Source organism: Mytilus galloprovincialis, chromosome 8 (assembly GCF_965363235.1).
Source record: "Mytilus galloprovincialis chromosome 8, xbMytGall1.hap1.1, whole genome shotgun sequence".
NCBI lineage: Eukaryota > Metazoa > Mollusca > Bivalvia > Mytilida > Mytilidae > Mytilus > Mytilus galloprovincialis.
The window spans coordinates 9,557,026-9,578,282 of record NC_134845.1 but is presented as its reverse complement, the minus strand read 5'-3'; the positions used below and the strand labels follow the sequence as shown (position 1 = coordinate 9,578,282).

The 21,257-nt window shown below is 32.4% G+C and overlaps 2 protein-coding genes and 1 long non-coding RNA gene across 3 annotated transcripts; all 3 read right to left on the bottom strand.

The window, feature by feature from the left end:
• Nucleotides 1-8,695: 8,695 nt before the first annotated feature.
• Nucleotides 8,696-15,703, bottom strand: LOC143085026 (uncharacterized). Its single transcript, XR_012981228.1, has 2 exons — nt 15,416-15,703; nt 8,696-14,590 (listed from the first exon to the last, which is right to left on the bottom strand). It is a non-coding gene; the product is annotated as an uncharacterized LOC143085026 (long non-coding RNA).
• Nucleotides 15,704-17,043: 1,340 nt separating this feature from the next.
• On the bottom strand, nt 17,044-20,949 carry LOC143085025 (integrase/recombinase xerD homolog). The gene is made up of 2 exons (XM_076261155.1): nt 20,874-20,949; nt 17,044-18,803 (listed from the first exon to the last, which is right to left on the bottom strand). The coding sequence occupies exon 2, from the start codon at nt 18,718-18,720 to the stop codon at nt 17,794-17,796; it is 927 nt and encodes a 308-aa protein (XP_076117270.1). The 5' UTR covers nt 18,721-18,803; nt 20,874-20,949; the 3' UTR covers nt 17,044-17,793.
• Nucleotides 18,718-20,909, bottom strand: LOC143042960 (uncharacterized). The gene has a single exon (XM_076215462.1). It carries the CDS (start codon nt 20,907-20,909, stop codon nt 18,831-18,833), a length of 2,079 nt encoding a protein of 692 aa, XP_076071577.1. The 3' UTR covers nt 18,718-18,830.
• Nucleotides 20,950-21,257: the final 308 nt, after the last annotated feature.

The following is a 21,257-nucleotide window of genomic DNA, read 5'->3' as shown; positions in this document are numbered from 1 at the left end:
GGGGGGGCTCCCTGCTTCCGCCCCCCCTACATCCGCCTCCGCCCCATTTCCATTCTCAATTTCAATTTCCATTCAAATCCCATTAGCTATTCCTCACCCAGTAAACACAACTTAGGTCAGGAGATTACAAATACCATTCAATGCCATGAACACATAAAAGAGAGGACAGATAATGTATACAACGAATGGCCGAACAAACGAACATACGGGCACCAATTCACTTGAAATCTGCAGCCACTTCATTCTTTTGATAGGATGTGTAAAAAAATATAATTTTATTAGAAGAAATGATAATGACATAGATAAGTAAAACAGGTTTAATGTTGTGTTTGAAACCGTTCCAGTAAGATAAACGACAACATCAAAGGGTGTTAATACAGTGTATATCCTTACTTTCCTATTAGAACATGTACAGTTTTTTTACCTTGTAAATTCAGTGTTTGTTTTCAACTTTGTTATGTGTGAAGACTTTTTAATACCATAAAAGTATAAAGAATTTATAAAAAGTTTATTACTAAGATTTATCATGATAGGTGTCAATTGCTTATTTATTACCGCATCAAAAGAAATACTATACTGTTTATATTCGTTCCGGGTAGCACTGAATCAAACAAAAACTGTCACATTTTGTTGCGCTTAGGGTGGAGATAAGTGTTAATATAATCAACACGAAATTTTTCAAGCAAATACACCAACGAGGGTAACTTGAATTCGTTATAATTAATTAGGTAAGTCTCTATAACGACTTTAAAATAAAACCTCATCCTGACAATAAACGTCCTCCGTATGAAACCACATGATAAAACAAAATGATATCAATTTTACTCAAGAACTACGATTGCCTGGACATTATCTATGTAATCTCCATTATCTACTCGTTGAAAAATCAAATCAGGATCTTCAAATTTCCTTTTCAAGTGCTGATTTCAGTATATTTATACCAGTATGAACCAATAAACTATCCTACGACAATTAATTAAAGGCAATGCTCCATCAAAAGACACAATTAGCTAGGGGAGGATTGAGAGCTTACAGTCCCATTATTTATGTGCTTGTCTCAAGTAAGGAGCGTGAAGTTCAATGGTTGTCCTTGATTCATATTTATTTTTTGTAAATTATTTCAAAATAACATGTAGGTCGTTAGTTTTCACTATCGAATTGTTAATGTGTCATATTATTTTATATCAGCGTCTATTATAGCCGGGTTTTTTCATTGTTGAAGGCCGTGCGGTTGCCTATAGTTGCTAACATTCAATTCATGTGCACTTTGGTTGATCGTTGTCTCATTGGCAAACAAACCAAATCTTCATAAATTATGATCATATTACAACGTCCAAATATTATTTTGCTAAATATGTGTATGTTGGTTTTTTTTTGGAGTTTTTTTAAGTGATTAAAATTATAACACATGTTGACCGCTGTATTCTTGTCATATTTATTTGTTTTGTTCACGCATCGTTGTCAATATCATGGAATTTGTTGCGACTGTCATACGTCTGGCGTATATAAAAAATTTAGTCCTGGTATCTATGATGAGTTTATTTATTATACAAGTGAGAGGTTTAGCTAGCTATAAAACCAGATTCAATCCACCATTTTCTTCATAAGAAAATGCCTGTACCAAGTCAGGAATATGACAGTTGTTATCCATTCTTTTTATGCGTTTGAGCTTTTAATTTTGCCATTTGATTAGAGATTTTCCGTTTTAAATTTTCCTTGAAGTTCAGTAGTTTTGTGATTTTACTTTTTAGAGGTTGACGTTAGCCGAGATAAACTCCTTTATGTCAGCTGAATGCGTGATTCTATTATTACCTGTTCGTATGATTCACATGAAGTATGCTTGCAGAACCAAATGGTCAAATTAAAAAGCCTTTCAAGACATCTGATATACTAAATGTAATTGAATATTATTTGAAGATGTTATTTAAAATGTTATTAAAAGTCAATAATTGCTTTTTATGAAAAAAATAAAAACATATTAAAGAATTTAAACCGTTAACATTGTATTATATAAGATATAAAATGACTTGTGTCATTTTGTCTGAAATAGGACCTCGTTTCAGTTTTAATATTATGCAATATATGTTATAAATTTATAACAGCTCTTTCAGTAATCTCAATTTAAAGAAATGCGCATGTTGTAAATCAATATGCCTCGTTAGGCCACCGACAAAATAACCATGTTTGGTGTGTCCAACTACATGGACAAACATGTACTGGTATTTTGGGTTAAATATTTGTTCAACCCACAGCTCCACATAAAAAGTTTATTTAACAAATTTAATTCACTTGGGCGATTAATGTTGTAAATGACTGCTTCAGATATTAGTCTTATATTTATAAGTGTCCCAAAAGAATCGTTACACACTATATTTCCTAAATATATGCCCGATGTTGGTCATATTCTGAAAGTATGATTATTTAATGAAATCAAGTAATAATAATATAAGCTTGAATATTTAACCTCAAGCACCGTTCAAAGAAGACAAATAGCATCAAAAAATAATTCATTAACGGGTGGAAATATGAGATTATTTATTTATTGATAGTATCTCCTTACCTGTACCTTATATAGTTACAATTTTAATTGTTATTGTACTGTTTGATAGTCAATGTTGATTGACTTTTGAACTCGAAGTACATGTACATGCTTTAAGTGAAAATGTGACTTTCGTCAAAATTCAGTGTAAATTATTATATAACTTTGAAATGACAAAAACGGGCGTATGACTTTTGCGCTGTTTTAAAACGATTCGATCTTTCATTCGCCTATTTGATTCTTCCGTTTGTAAAAAAGACTATTATTCTTTTCTTTATCAATATAAACCGTTAGCAAGTTGTTTGTATGTTGTAAATTGTGAACAGCTTGAAAGCTAATATGTGTATTCATAAGAAAATAAACTACACTTATTTGTGTTTCTGTTTCCACACTCCATATAAAAAAATTTGGCGACTGTCATACAAGTGCGAGGTTTTGCTAGCTATAAAACAAGTTTATATCCATCATTTTACTAAATAATATGCCTGTATCAAGTCAGGAATATGACAGTTGTTGTCCATTCGTTTCATTTGTTTTTTGTTTTTAGCTTTTGATTTTGTCATTGGCATTTGCCAAGAGACTTTCTGTTTAGAATTTTCCTTCGCGTTTGATAATTTAGTTGTCTTACTTTTTACCCCATCTGTTAACCTCGTTTATTTGATGGAAAATAAAACATTTTCTTCTTATTTATATATTTATATACACGGCTTTTCACCAAATAGAAGGAAAAACTGTAATTTCACCTCGAATAAAAGTATACCACAAATAATGCAGTGTGATAAATATGAAATTAATTGCCTTAATTTAACTATAGAGGAAAACGAACAGAGTTTTAAAGAAGCACAACGACTGTCGGTTATAAAAATTACACCAATTGTTAATTTGTCCAAGGCGCATGAAAAGCAAAAAATAAATCTTTTATACTTCTTTATCAGTATATCATACTTAGTTAAATATGTTTAATCTATAATTTATGTATTTTTAACAACCTGATTTATTAAAGTAAAGTTCTTAAGTGTATTCATTCTTTCATGTTTGTGTCCTGTTATGATCATCACCCTTAATGATATTTTTGTATGCATTCCTCGCAATTTGTTCAAATCATCAAAGTTATTTTTTTACTTTTTAGTGTCAATACAATATTACAACTACATTTTGTAACTTCATTTTGTGAGTTTATTGGGTTCGTTAAATGAAGTGTTGATGCAACCCGTGCTTGCTTAGCATTGTTCCGATAGATCGGAATGATTAATTGATTGGTCATTCAGTGGCAAAGATAGATCTTGGGATTTTTAAGACTGTTATTTAAAATCACACTATTGTGATTTGCAACAGCATAAAGGCCATGTAAAATTATTTCATGGCTGTGTATTTTTAACAATGTATGGTTTTGTTAATTTAAGTGTAAAATGTTGCGATGCCAAGTTTGGGTTCTTTAAGTATCATGATTTATAAAATGGTGTATGGATTCAATAGTTGTTATTATACGAGGAAGATATGACACGAGTGGAAAGTTTCTTAATTTTGAAAATAGTCAAAGGTACTTGGTAAAAACTCTATAGCGTCCCTATCTTTGGTTTGTGGCTATAATCTTGTGGTGTTCGCCATATCTATAAACCAGGAGAAACTACTGTTATTTGTTTTAACAATCATTGTGTCTGGAACATTGAAACTTTCACCATATTTCCAAATCAGGAAAACCTACTGCTTGTTGTTGTAGTTTTCGCCATATCTATAAACCAGGAAAACCTATTGTTGGTTATTTTAAAATCATTCTGGCTTGAATCTTGTAACTTACACCGTATGTATAAACAAGGAGAACCTATTGCTGTTTGTTTTAACAATCAATATGGCTGGAATCATGTAGCTTCATTATATCTATAAATTAGGAGAAACTACTGTTTGTTGTTTCATAAATCATTGTAGAAAACATATAATATATTATACTCAGCCTGATAAATTTGAATTATATTGTTGGCATGATTTTTTTCACATAAATTAAACATAAATTGCGATGTTTTACATTTTAAATATTTTATTGTAATGATTTACTTTTGCCAATTTGGCAATAAACTACAGTCAAGCATTTTATGTCTTGACATTTTAGATAAGACCACTATTTTGAAGATAATGAGGATTCTTCTAACTGTTACATTAAAAATTTGTAAATTGATAAGGGATACGAAAGTACTTTATTACAAGAGAAACACAACTAAAGATTATCTGATGTAAAAGATATTATTTATTATCTGTAGCAATCAAAATAACTTTCATGCAATAAAATAAAGTGTTATTCTTTTCTTATAAGATCTCTTTTTCAGTTTGTAATCTTTAATAAATCTCTAACGTATTTAGAATTTGGTTGTTACAACCCTGTCCCAAGTTAAGGGTAGGCTAGGGTGTGCCCATATATGTTTATCCTCGCTGTCACAAGTCAGATACCTTTAGCGCAGTAATTTGTTGCTTGATTCTGTTTTACGTTGGATTTATTTTACATGAATCAAGACTTAATTTTTCTCGTTTGATTTGTTTTATATATTTTCCAAGACTGTGCTTTTATGGCTTCTATGCATTATGGCTCTGGTCATGTTAATTTCTGACCTAATGTTGACCTATAGTTACTAACTTCTTCGTCTTGTGGTATCAGGTGGACATATGTACCATTTGTAATCACACTACATCATTATTTTTATTTCTATATAAGCCTTTTGATTTACCAGTTAAATCAAAATCTGTACCGGCTCCTGCAAATCACATATGACTGTTATATTAACGTTGTGTGTCAGTTTCAAGCTCTATACAGAGCTTAGTTATGATTTTGTTATTAATTTAGTTGTACCAATTTTAAATAAAACATCGATGTCTGTATGGTCATCTGACAATAGCAGCTAAAATATCACCTCTGTCGTGTACAGTGAGTAACCGCTGTAATACATGTACTTTGAATGTACACTCGTATACGATACATTGATAACCTTATCGATACAACCTTCAACCGTTTTCAAATTCAACCATTTCGTATAGAACCAAATATTTTTTTGAAGATAAACCTATGTGTCAAATTTATTATACCTGGATAGGGGTTAATGGCAGTAAGAAAACACATAAATATCTTATTACCAAAACATAAAACTATTTTCTTGATAAAATGAGAACAACTATAGAGAAAACGTTATAAAATGTCAGATATCGTCTACTATTTCCTCTTTATCATGTATACTAATATAAATATGGTGTCATGTCACACTGTGTTTTGTTTCTTGTTCACATTTTACTGGCGAATTTATCACTTTCTATCAAACGTGACTAATGCTTTTTATTTTAACTTTAGAAAATAAGATATTAGTTCAATGAAGGCAAACTCAAACACTATTTAATTCTTTTTCAACTATTCATTTCATTGCAATTTTTACTTTAATTTTCAGTCCATCTAATTTTGCATGAATAAAAAACAAAGGTAAAAAAGTAACCATCAAATATAAACGGACAAGCATGTGAAAACAATATTTCACCGTTTTACAATGATTAGCAAAACCTGCAATCAGGTATTGACAAAAACGTGGCTTAGATCGAAACAGAAAAGTATGAGCTTCTTTTATGATAAAGCGGATAGCACACATATTTAATATAGCAGACGGCAACCAACAACATCCACTTGAGAGTGATTTAGACATATACTGAATGTTCCGAGGTTAGACCTTTATGTACGCGTTTAACCCTCTAGTTCTCCTCATAGAGTGGGATAACAGCACAACAGGAACACTTTATACTATTGGTGCTCACATAAACGCTTTTTCTTGATTTACCATAATCAGGAATGCTCCTAAAAGGAAATGTATATTGAAAGCTAGAGGTCAATAGATACTTTTGTTGCAGTTGTGGTCCAAAAGGGAAATAAAGAGAAGAGTAAAAAAACATCCAAAGTCATATTTGCTCGAGGGACTTGGAAACCAAGTTTCTTAATATTTTCTTTTATTAACTAAATAAAGAAATGTATATTATCAATAAACCATGTCATAAGCAGTAGCTTTATCCAACCAAGCAGCACTGAAAAATTAAAAAAAAAAAAAAAAGAAATTGAAAAAGTCATTTGAAGAGGTTTCCACTCAAGCAGAAAAACTCTGATAAACACATGAACAAAAAGTTCGTATCTAAAAGTACTTGTCATTGCTGAAAGATTGGTTGTTTCAAAATTTCCACTAACGAATCAACTATAAGTGTCTACATCAGGTCAACGCAAACAGATATCCACGAACTTGTACAATGCAAACATATCGGGATTGATGGGATATCAGACTACTCAGATTAATATGGGGACGAAGTCCCCAATTACGGTAGAAAAATCAATGAAAAAAAAAAAAAAAAAAAATCTGGGAAAATTTCCCGAATTTTTCATTGTACTAATGAACTCAAAATCGTTAACTTTTTTTTTCAGATCTAGTTCCTGTTCCGGTTTTCCCGCATTTGCGCAGAAATCTTTCTTGTTTGCATGAGACTTTGATTTTTTTTTATATTTATCAGTCTAGTAAAACATAAGATTGGATCTCAATACAAATTCAATTTTAATAATTGTTTGATATGAAAAAAAACCGTTACGTTACCTATTGAAAGCGTTTCTTATGTTTACATCGAATATGACGTCATAACTTAAAGAACGTCACAGCTAATTCCCTAACAACAGAACCAAAATCGGGAACGTTACGTACGGTATTTCGGTTTCTTTTATCAACATGATTGAATTAAGAAAATAATACATACAGACTTCATCCCCATTCACAGGTTATGCCTGCCTCATATTAACTAGATAATAATACATGTTAAGTAAGTCATGAAATTATCTAAAATTGATAAAAATGTTTGTATCGATTAATATATAAAAAAAAATAATAGCCATGATAGCTACATGTATATATAGTTCACCGTACGGCCGTCAATAATTATGAGCAAAGCCCATACCGCATAGTCAGCTTTGACAGGCCCCAAATTCACAATTGTAAAACAATTCAATATAGAAAACTAACGGTCTAAATAATGTACAAGCAAGGACCGAAATACAAATATGTAACAAAGCAATAAACGACAACCAATGCATTAAGGGCTTTTCATTCGGGACAGGCGATTTTCAAGAATACCGCTGTAATGTCAAATTGATAAAGTTGACCAAATATCTTTTATTATGGACATAAATGTACAATTTGATATAGATTGCTTAATCTTGTAACTGTAGACGAGAGTTCCCTAGTTCTATGTTACTTCTGGATTTGCAAGTCATGTATTACGACGCATAATGAGAGTATATAGACAGGGCACCAAAGACGTGATAAAACCCATAAGCTAAAACCAACCAATTAACAAGAGAGGAACAATTGAGCATTAAGGTGACTATGACAAGTGTTTGTTACGGAAACAAGTTACAGTTATATCAATAAAGTTCTCAGTTTATATACTTTAGATGTAATTGTATTAGAGACATCTTTATGAGTGGTATCGTATTTGAAATGCTAATTTTTTCCTCCATATTGTTTCTGTACATCTTGACTGAATTCTGTACATCAGTATACTATCATATGACCGTGGGAACTAGGCGTGGTAAAGATTGATTTTCTCAATATATAATTACAACAGTTACTTCGCAATTTTTTCTTTATATTTTATACCGTTTCAATATTGTTTTGTCTCTTTTGTTCATTTACAGACAATATTTGCATTGATAGGTATAAAACAAAATAATAAACACATACTTGTCACAATCATTATGCATGTGTGCACTTAATGGTATTGGTAACGATCATTGTTGAAGGCCATATGGTGACCCTTAAGCTAATGCATATATTCACTTAATGGTATTGGTTAAGGTCATTGTTGAAGGCCGTGTGGCGACCCTTAATATAATGCATATATTCACTAAATGGTATTGGTTACGATCATTGTTGAAGGCCATATGGTGACCCTTAAGCTAATGCATATATTCACTGATTAAATATTCGAAAGAATCCAACAGAAGTAAATTTATGAATACGACATACCAGATAAAAGATAACCCAAATTTGTTGAAATCCCTCGTAATATTTCCGACGCCTCCAGACTACCTTGTTATACAAATGTAAACAAATTGTAAGACAAACTAATATATGATCATAAAAAAACGACAAATAGTAAGTGTGAATTTTGACAATTTTTTGTCATGGATTTATTAGGCCAGTTCAACTATGTATCAACCGGCCAACGAATTTGCATTTATCGACAATTTGTCATTAATGTCCAAGATAAAAACATTGAAGGGCAACCATCATATGTTTTCTCCAACTAGCGACTGGGCTACCAGACGTCAACTGTGATAAATTCAGTCCTTCAGTTAAACTATGTATTCAGGTAACATTTTGACCAATCCATGACGCTTCTTTTGACAATATTTGAAATATACAAAAAAAAAAAAAAACAGCAGAAAAATATGGGCTAGGGTGGGTTTTTGTGTTCCTTCAGAGTTCAAATCACGCAATGGAACAAATCAGGAAAAGCATTCGATTTTATACCAAATGAAAGCGGGAAAACCGCTTATGAAAAATGTAGGTTAACAAGAGACGCATAAGTCCGTCAAAATTAAAGAAAAGTTACCTCTAGTTTAGCAGACAATACTCTCAATTGATTAATTGATGTAATGCTTTTTGATTAAATCTTATTAATGGTATTGTTACGATCATTTTGTAAGGCCATATGATGACCTATAATTTCTTAAATCTACTTCAATCTGACTTTTGTGGATAGTTTTATTAGTATCAATGCATATCTATAAATAAAAAGATAACATTATAGATTAATCGGATTAATAACCCGATATAATTATTAAAGAAATTATGGCAAGATGTTTTTAAAATGCAAATAATGCGACTGGTGAGTATCGCAGTTATAAGAACTCTCATGTGGTACATATATCTGTGTATTCAGATTTCCCTGAAATTGCAATAGTTAATCTCGTATTTCGGATATTTATTTTTTTAAATCGCAATAATTTCTAAGTTTACAGTAAATAAAAACAGGTTTTAATAGTAAGTATAGTAATACTTTGTCCTTGATCATATCATGATCATGTCAATTATTCCAATCATACAAGTTTTCATAAAATGAATATACTACTCAAAATAATCATGTCATGGAATCTATGCATAATAATAAACATACCAGTGCTTGTTCTTTTTTTTTTTGTTCTCATTCTTTTTTTTTTTAATAAGAGAACACTTTAGAAAAAAAAATCTGTTGTTAGTCTACTGTATGTTCTTAAAAACTATTCTCATATGTTCGGTATTATCTTGAAGGATACAATTTCTCAAGTAATCATTATTATTTGTATTTGAAGTTATTTTGGTATAAAAGTATTTTAGCTTTTGAAAAGTGTACTGTAATTTATATACCAAAATCTGCCCACTCTAAAAAAAAACTAAGAAAACTGATACCCATTTTGAAATTATCCTCAATGCCATTTTTGGTAAAACATTTTATGATCGTCAAAGGAAAGACAACTCTGATAATTATGATACAGGGGTAAATTCAGTAAAAAAATCTCCCATTGACTTTAATGCTAATCTAGGTATGGAAATAAATTTATACCTGATTCACGTTTAGAAATTAGAATCTTTCATATATCATCCATGAAAGTACAAATGTAGCCCTATCTTTTGCAACAATAAAAGCATAGGGTCATGCGGCATTTTTGAGCATTCACATGGCCTTGTTTACAAACAATTTAGATTCGTACTGACCCCCATTACTTGTCAACCCTGTAGGGGGGACATTAATACATTTAGCATTTATTTTTTCAACTCTAGTTTTGATCTATCTACCAAATAATATTTATTACAAACATTATCTACCAATTAGAAGAGCACATGTCTTCAGTTTTATAAAGAAAGCTCTCCTTCAAATGGGCGGTCCCTGATGACGTATATTTATTTACTGAATTTACCCCTACCATACATTTGTTTTTGTTTAATCAGGATATATGAAGCTACGTTGGCATGGTTTGAATAATAAGAACATTATAATCAAGCCAGATGCCTTTTCAGATGCAGTCAACAAAATTGATGTTCAGCAAATGTATCTTTTGTTTAATTTTAAACAAGAATTCAATAAAACCTTGGAGATCAACGAAACATGGATTACCAATGTTAGTTTTTAATTATTGTGTTGCTAAGCACATTCTTGTATATATTACATAATTATGTATTTCATATTTGCACATACCACTAAGCCTTATATTCGATACATTGAGGTCTTGATGAGATTACTTATCAGTCAGGGACTTTGATGAGACTGTCAAAATAAATGAGAGGTTTAGCACTGTAAAACCATGTTTAATCAATTTTTTTCTACATTTGAAAATGCCTGTACCAATTCAGGAATATGACAGTTCTTGTCCACTAGTTATCGATGTGTTTTGTCATTTGATTTTGCCATGTGATTATGGACTTTCCGATTAGATTTTCCTCTGAGTTCAGTATTTTTGTGATTTTATTTTTTTCTATACTAAGAATATAGAAAGTCCCTGGATCAGTGAATTATCTATCTTGTATTGTCGATTTAGTGAAAAATGTATTATTTTGATATATACCAATTGATTTATTAATATTGTTTAATAAAACATAAATGAATATTGTTCAACGAAAATTTAACAGATTTAGCATGTTGACGAATAGTTTCTCTAAAATATACAAAAGCGTAGAGAACTGAAGTTAAATAGAAAAGGTAGTACAAATATGCGCCAATAAATTGGTTAATAAAACGTATTATTTTAGCAAAAAAGATTTATTCTCATTTAAACCTTTCGAAAATGAACCTTCTTAAAATGTGTATAGTCGAGTATCAGAACTCTTTTTCAGAATTGCTGTACAAAATTTCGCGTATTCGTTCTTCCCTAGATATACTTTTAGAAACTGAGACAAAAAGGCTGTTTCGAACAAATTTACTTCACATTGTCCAGCTCAAACAGTTCACATATTAACTGTGTTGATTGTAACCTATGTCATTAGACGATGGCTGGTAAATAACTGATGTCTGTCAAAATGAAAATAAAAGAATAGGCATACAAATTCACGCGGTATCTTTTGTTGGCAATCCTTGTTTTTTAGCTGTCGATCGAACCAAGGGTGATAATAATACACATACAATGGGTAGAAAATGTCTTAAACTCGTAGCTAGGTTGATCATATATGTGAGGTTTTAAAATACCAAAGGTTCTATTATAACAGAACTATATTTACATACTTATTTTTCGTTTCTGTTTTTTTTTATTTAACTTTCTGAAACTATTCGACAGAAAAGAACTTATTTAATTTTACGCCTCCTCTAATTCCCTTATCATTTCTTCTGATTTATCCCAATATTCTGTTGCCGATATCATGTTGTCATCTTCTGATTCATTCCAATGGTTCTTTATACTTTCAACATCAACATCGTTGAAGTCTTGTGCTTCCCCTAAAAGCACCAGTATTATTGTCGTGAACAATTTCCTCATCGAACATAAAACCCGCAGATGTTCGTCGTTATAATGACACGATGTTAAAAATGTAAACACATTTTGCCAGGGAAATAAATGCGACGGTAAGTTTTCTAGTGTTAAATACTTCTTATATGTTTTGAGAATTTGAACTATGAAGTCATGAAGGTTAGCCTCAGAATTTGCCTCTCCATGAGATATATTTTCATTATAAAAATTGTTAAAGACCTCAAACATGCACGTCTTCAGTTGATAGCTGCTAACATATTCTTTACAGTCATGACAGTCATCTTCTTCTCCTTCCTCGCATACACTTGGACATATTCTTTCATCACAGAGTATTTTACAAACAACATATGCATCTCGAGCTACTTGAGGTAAAGATTTCACCAAGGCTGTCTCGGCATTCAAAGCAGAAACTCGAAGTTGGTGTTTATTTTCATTCATTTCGGTTTGAAGTATAAGTATACACCCCTCTTGTAGAGCATTACGTTGAAGTTGACAGGGCAGATTTTCCAGTTTCGTTGCTTGTGGCCACCACCCTTCTATTTGACAAGCTAGTACCAAATCAACGTTTATTTTCATGTTTTTGAAAAATGGTCCTGACCAATAAAATGAGAAATGACATGTAGGTCTCATAATTGTAAAGTTTGTAGTTCTTTGCTCTGTACAGTAAACTACATTTGGATGACTGAAAAAATTACCTGTTTGCAATAGTTCTGTTAGAAATGTTTGACACTTATGCCAAACAGAATGCGTCTGGAAATACCCATCGGCATTAAAATAATCTTGATCGATACCATTAACATATTCTGACTTTAATTTCAAATATGCAAATCCAGGATTTTCAGAGGAGAGAGTTTCATCTACTTCGCAAAGTCTACTAAATTCTTGAAAAATACATACAAAATCAAATTCATCTGGTCTTCCAACTTTTGTTCCTTCACCCACGCTGCCTGATTCGACAACAATATTCGCTAAAAGTCTATCTGTTTCTGCAATTTGTCTGCACAGATTGCTAACTAGGTTATTGACAAAAGCATAAATCATGTGTGCTTCCTCTTGAAATGACACATGACCAAGGTCTGGTAAATTTAGAAGTGTAGATCTCAGTTTACCATGAAATTCGCTAAAACGTTCTATTAAATCTTCAAACTGCAAGTCCGTGAACGTTTGTATTAGTCTTGTTTCACTTTTAACACAAAAGTTAGCCATTACGTCACCGTGAACGTTAGTTTTGCACAAACATAAGTTATCAAATGCTTCCTTGTAACGGTTAAAATAAGCAACCTGGCATGGTAATTGACCTAACTTGTCAGGAACACTTAGAGCCCCGAAGTGTTTCAAAATAGTTAGTGTTTCTGTTCCAGCTCTTTCCCATGCAAGGTAATGTAAAGCATTGCTGTGGTAGTTATCTAACGCATTAACATTAGCACCATGTTCAAGTAGCATTTGTATTACTGAAGTATTTATTTCGTTGCTGGTCAACTTAAGAATTAAAGGAGTCTGACCAAATTTATTTGGTATGTTCACACTCGCATTTACGTTCAATAGAGCCTTTATAGTTCTTGACTCGTTAGCAAGCATAATTGGTGACGACGAAGTAATGTCTTGTGCATTAACATCAGCTCCTTCACGCACTAAATACATTATGTTTGCATTGCAGTCTTCGTCTTCGCAACAAAATTCTCCTTCACTTCGAATTACCATTCTATGAATAGCACTTTCACCTCTTATATTTTTACCATTAATGTCTGTACCCGCAGCAATGAATAATTTGAGCAAGTCCACATTAATGATCGTATTTGTGTTCTGTGTAAATTGAAGGAAAGGAGTATCACAGGTGTTATTTTTGCATGACAGAAGTTGCTTTAATAAAGCTTTTGGGCAGTTTCTCAATTGTCCTAGAAATATTTTCTGTATTAGCTCAGATTCAACCTCCGTAGCTACCGAACGGCAAAATGAATGCAAAAATGTATCACCGTCTCGATTTTTAATAAGAATATTTACATTTTCTAATTTGTCCAAGATAAATTCGATATGTAGACTAACACCCGGCATAAATACAGCACGTGCAGCTTCTATTAAGCAGGTGTCGCCATATTTATTTCTGATGTTGAAATCAATGTTCAGAGACTTACTGTTTTGTATTATCATTGTCCAAAATTGCTCAATGTCTACGATATATCTTCTTTTAAATTTCAGTATTGTGAGCAAACAGGTATTCCCTTCTTCATCTCTAAGATCGAAAGATTTCTCTAATTTTAAAATATTTTCTATCATTTGAATATCATCTTGTCGTATGCATTGCAGAGGACACTCTCCATTGTTATTTGAGAGTTTTGGATCAGCATTATTTTCAAGAAGAGTTTGAATAATACTAATATCAGCAGAGACTGCAATGGCGATATGCAGTAGAGTGTTACCATTTTCATTTTTTATGTTCACGTCTCCTCCACTTGCAATATAATCATCCAATGACTGTAGATCATTTACTCTTATTGCTTGTTCCATTGTTGTTTTTGTACACAGATATTATTGAAAACTTGAACTCATACATTCTGCTGAAGAAAACAAAAGACGTGACATCAATAGTAGTAAATGATAAGTCATAAATAATAACCAAGTTCGCTTTTCCGATTTATTTTCATACAGTGTTGACTCCTTAAAAGATATTATACTTTTACTGATTACCATTACATGAAAACTATCATGAAAACTCTTATTTAAATAGAATTTCATACATTACGGGTCGCGGAATTTAACATTCTCTCGACTGGCATTTTCGCAAAAAAAAACCTCCTCAACATGATATATCTGCTTAATTATACCGAATGTTAACGTTCAAAACGCATTGTTGATCGTGGCGTTACAAGCGTCCAGTCAGATAGAGTATTTTTTGGCAAATACCACAGCAGAGAGGGTAAGAAAAGGCATATCCTTTTTGCATATACTCCGGCGGCGTTAAAAAATGAACGATATTCATTTGATAACAGTAGATTGGTGAAAAATACACTGGCTATCAACCAATCAAAACCCAGGATTTTTACATAAGGTGTAATTATTAAAATAAAAAGCTAGTACTTTGAATGAGCAGCAAATTGTCATTTTATTTGTTTCTGTTAACTTTTAATAGTTGTGTTACCATTGTAAATATTACAGTAAACATTTATCGCCTTTTTTTAATATAGAGCTTCGATTCTTTTGTTCCATTTTAACCGGGTTTCCGCCTGAATTCAAATCAACATTAATTTGTATAATTATATAAACGATAATACTTGTAAAGAATTGAATAAAGTAAATATATAGATCAAGGAATAACGCTTATCTTAATAAATGATAAAAAAGACAATTGAATAAATAAAATAAATAAATAATTTACTTACCACAATCAATTCACAAAATATAAAATGTAAAGTCACTTCCTTGTTGTTTTTTGTCATTTAATCACATGATGTTATACTTCGGTGGTAATTCAAATGGGAAAATAGCAAACTACTATTTAAGTCTTCTTTCCACTTAATACATTTAAACTCAATTATTTAAAGGAAAACACACACAAACTTTTGTTGTTGACTAGGTCGAGTACTGCATATTTATTGTAAGCTGCTGATTCAATTAGACAAATGATCAATATTAACATTTAATACACTATACAATGTGAATATAATAACACCATTGTTCAATAAAAATAAACACATGTTAACCTTTTGTATTTAAATAACTGAAATACTGAATGTTTCGTTAGCAATCAGAAGAAAACAAAATATTTGGGAAACCTGTGTCCTTTTGTTAATTTCAACGAAACTCGACGTGTTGGACCATACTAGTCAAATGATAAAAGGAAACATAATTTTGTTTGTAAATATTGAAATAGAAAAGAAAAAAGATACAAAAGTCGAAATACGATACCGTTTGTATAGCCAATCCACCTAGATTTAAATCAATATATCTGTCAAAATACAAAGTATGCGAATCTTTTTTTCCTTAAAAACCATTAAAAAATACGATGTTCACAGTACGAAGTACAGACTAGAACTAACTATGTGAATCCGCCGCTTTACAATCCACAATTCCTACGCCTACACTTACATGTATTACATGTACACATGCACAAGAAGACAATCAATTCCCATTATACTTATGTGCCCCAGGAGTTGTTTAGTCTTCTTTCCATTTAATACATTTAAACTCAACCATTTCAAGAAAAACACACACAAACTTTTGTTGTTGACTAGCTCGAATACTGAAAAGAGCAACACAGATAAAAAAAATATGAAAACTAAATAAACTACAAGCAAAAAGTCTTTGATACGGCTAACCTACGGAGTCTGCTGTATAGCCGTCCTTGCTTGAATCACTCTTCCACCTACCATGGCGCTTCAAGCACCTTTCGTTAACACCTGAATTTGTCGCCATAGTGGCAGCATCATACCTAAGGGAATGCAACACAAGATTCACTTCAAGTGCAACTAGTTTTAATCTCATAATAACGTACTTCCTAACAGTAGTTTAACTAATAGGTTTGTTAATACTAATTAAAGCACATTTTTACTTACTTCTGTATATGGTTAAAAAAAACCATCACTGTCCACACTTTTACGTCCTTCTCATTTTAAATCAGCAAAGACACTTGTTAGGTTATGATAAATGTAACATGTCTTGGACCGGTCATAGTGTTAATCCCTTCCCTGCTTTTATTACCTAGACCATGCTTTAAAATCTTACAATTATTTTCGACATGCGCACATAATGTCCTATTGGTCCGGCTACAATAAGGGACTGGAATAGTTAAAATATTATGGGCAACATCCTGCAGGTTTTATGAGAAGAACCTAAATATAGGTGATAAAACGTATATATGTGAGCGGGTTTGGTTTGGAGAACAAGATACATACTGGATTACCGAGAGGGCTTTTTGCCCCTAATCAATAATGATTGATGTACAAATATCATCAATATAAGTCCTAACTACACTATAATTTTGGCCACTAAATTAGACTCAACTAAAATATGCATTTTGCCGTGCAGACAGACTGGAGCCAGCATTTAATCGAATTTTAATTCAGTACAATACAATAATCTCATATATACATATGCATACATCATATATAATAGTATCTATACTAAGTAATTTAACACACAACTTTGTGAACCAAAAAATATACTTCCGGCAACGATAGTAATAAATATCTATTAACTTCCAATAACATTCCAAATGATAAATATCATATTATGAATACCCGTCATAAACAGACACTCGCCGCCCAGGAAAAACCAACTTATAAAGTTTGGAAACCTGCGCACGGAGCAATGCAAGAACCGTTTCTGGGTAATGATGCCGTACTCCATCATGATCATGATTATATAAAAAACAATTTTATACACAAAAAAGGAAGTTTTAACTATACGATGTCTACGGCTAGAATGACCACCTAGACAATTTTTTCACGAACCCGCGAAAAACAAATTTACATAACAAAACATAAGGTCACCTGACCTATCGAATCATATATCATTGACCCATACAAAATATAACAGAAACTTTAAGACAGTATTTTTCCGCTATACTGCGAAACGCTGAAAAATATATGTCCTAACTACACTATAATTTTGGCCACTAAATTAGACTCAACTAAAATATGCATTTTGCCGTGCAGACAGACTAGAAAAACAAAGAACGGGCGTGAGAAATGCGGTATGAATATAAAGTAAGATACTAATCAAAACATAAATCAGAATAAAAAATTCAAACCCTAAACATTCACAAACCAAGTTTTTTCGTAACCTGAAGCCGATGATCAAGTGAATCGGCCACGTAACCATCTTTAGCAGTGTCGCTTTTCCACCGACCGTGTCGTTTCCAACAACGTTCGTTAACATCTGAATTGGCGGCTGCAGTAGCCCCACCTGCTCTCAAGGAATGCAAACCAATGTTTAAATCAGGACAAATACTTTTTAACCTAGAAACTATACATTCTCTAGCTCTGGTATAGCTTAACCGTTTATTTTTATATATTAATGAACAAACTTGTTTTGATCTGAAAATTGGTCTAAATAAAAAGTTTTCTGATTCAGAATTAATCATAGCTAATTGAAAATACTTTTTCAATAATAAATATGGACAAGCAATTGACTCTCCTTTACAAATGACAATTTCGTCACCTAATCTATATTGGTCAGTTTTACTCTTAAATATCTTGATTAAAAAATGATCATCTTTGAAAACTATATCCTTACAACGAATACTGCTTATTTCATCATAACGAAGAAAACCAGCAAAACATAAAATAATCATAGTTAAATCCCGTATAACAAGTAAATCATTACAATCTTTGTACTTAGAACATAAATTTATCAAAACATCTACGGTAATGTGATCTTTTTTCACTCTCGGTCTGTGTGGTTGTCGTTTTGCAGCTTCCATTAAATTCACAACGAAAGAATTTGTTGTCGGATCTTGAATTCCTTGAATGTTATGCGCCCACTTGATCCCGTAAACGGCAGATTGCACTACACTTTTTGACGATCCTTTATCCAGTAAATGAGTTAAATATAAAGCGACGTGAATTGGAGAAGCGGGAATAGATTTTCCTCCTTCTTTAGATATAAACTGTTCCCAACGTTTAAAAGAATAAAAATATTTACTATTGGTGTTGCTGCTATGTGAATGTAACAAGTACTCTTCCATTTTCCCACCAAGTTGAGTGAAATTTTCTGAGATCGCTCCACACTGTGAAATCTCTTTCTGAATGGTACATTTTAACCCGATCCCTAAAAAACAAATATAATGATAAATATCTAAAATCTAATTTTAAGTGCCAACATACTGAAATTTGTATCTGTCTTTCCGAATAATCCGTTCTTTCCTCTTCCTCTTATAACTACACTTGATGACAACACTCTGCTGTCTCCTACAAAACTCGCAAATGTTTGCGAACCTTCAATACCAACGTTTAAAATTGGCCAAAAAGGAGCTGACCTCCAGTATGGAACAATTAGTGTACCGATAGATTTTTCTTGTCTCATTTTTTGAATACATTTGGAAACAAGTGAAGGTGGGGGTACAATCCAATTAATTTCGTTTTTCCAATCTTGATCAAAAGCATTAATACCTGAAGTATTAGGACACCAGTGCTTAGAGTTGAAGACCAAACATTTTGTATTATAATCTGATGCAAATCGATCTACCGTATGAGGACCCCACAAATTATCTAGAACTGAATACACTTCTGGGTCTATTCCCCAGTCATCGCAGTCTACACTTTTACTGATCTGATCAGCCTTAACGTTTTCCTCTCTTGGTACCCACTGTGGTAATAATACAATATTGTTAAGCTTGCATACATTGGCTATCTTGATAGCGATTAATTGTAGATCGCCCTTTTTACTACCTTGCTTAATAATGTAAACAATATTTTGATTATCAGTATACCACTTAATAGTTTCACCTTGTAATGTTACTAGTAATGACAACAAAACTCTATATACCGCTTCTAACTCTCTCCATGTGGAGCTTTTCAAACTTTCTACTGAATTCCAACTACCCATAACTTCGGTATTACTGATACTGACAGCATACCCTCCGAAACCTATACCGGAGGCATCACTGTAAACAATGCAAGAGTACTGTTCCACTATACTCAAATCTCTGCCATTCAGTATGGCTACGTTTTCCTTCCAGAAAACAATTTCATCTAATGCTTTGCTATTCAAAAGCACAGGAGCGTTCCAACTTGCTCTATACAATAAGCAATCGTACATACTCCTTGTACGCAATCGTACTACTGGGCCCATTGCCCCTTGCATAGAAATAATCTGTCCAATAATGGACGCCAAAAACCTGGCTGTTACTTTTATTTCACCTTTTCCCAACCTGTGAATAATCACATTCAGCGTATCTTTCAACTTATTCAATCTAGTTTCTGTCACATAAACAATACCATCTTTCATGTCCCACACCAAACCTAACCAAGTAACTGATTGACTTGGTTCCCAACTACACTTTTCTTCGGCAATTAAAAAACCAGCCGACCTTAAAGCATAACGTACAGTTAAGCTACAGAAATTAGCCTTACTAATTTCACTTGCCCCACCTATGCCATCATCAAGATACATTATAATCTGTAATCCTTGGTCTCTTAAATATTTTACAATGCATCTAACAACCTTTGTAAATATGTATCCTGCTGTACTTATACCAAAAGGTAATACGTTAAAAACGTAGTATTTTGTTACTTTTTCATGTTCATGAAACCAACTGAAACCTAAGTACGTTTTGTGATCTTCAAATATTTCAATATGATGATATGCCGATCGAAGATCGTATGTAAATAGATAGTCCCCCTTTTCGAACATATGACTAGCTTCAACAGCATCTTCATATTTGAACCTAAATTTGTGTAAGTGGGGGTTTATATGCCTGCAGTCAAGAACAAGTCTGAATTTTTCTTTATTCCTCGCAACTGTGAGAGGATTGACTACTTTAGGTAACTCGGATACTTGAGATATACAACCCCGACTAATTAACTTAGTAATCTCGGATTCAACAAACTCTGCATTATCAAATGCCGTCTTATTGTTCCTTAAACTACAGCTTTCAGGTTCTGTATAAAACGGAATTTTGTAACCATCTCTAATAATACTAAGAATATAGTCGTTTGCATTAATACTTTGCCAATAAGTGTACGCATTGCGTAACCTGTTTACCGGTGAATCGTTAGAGTTCACCTTTGTACTTTTACATGTGTGTTCAAGCTTGACGAATTGTGAATGCGTATCTTTTTCAATTGTGCTTTTGTCAAAACTATCAAAGTTTTCTACAGTTTTATCAAAACTATTTACATTTTTACTTATCTTGTCAATCTTGTTTCTTTGCATAGTTGCACCAAAAGCACCAGTTTGATGGTCTACCCTCCAGTGTCCGGGAATACCACACTCATAACATTTCCCTGGGCGTTGAACTGGAACATTATTTCTAGGTGCGTTGGAATTAAATCTCGACGACTGAGAGGTACTGTAAGGGGTTGATCTATGTTGTTTACTTTGTTTCTCGTTCTTTATTTTACGTGCAGCTTTGTTTTCGGCTCTGATGATTCGTTTCTCATCTTCAGAGTCGTCGGCCAGACTATGAGTTTCGTATTCTGTCACTGTTTTCCAGCCACTTTCAGATTGATCTGCCAATTTAACTAATTTTTGTCTATGCCGTAAAATATCCAAACCTTCACT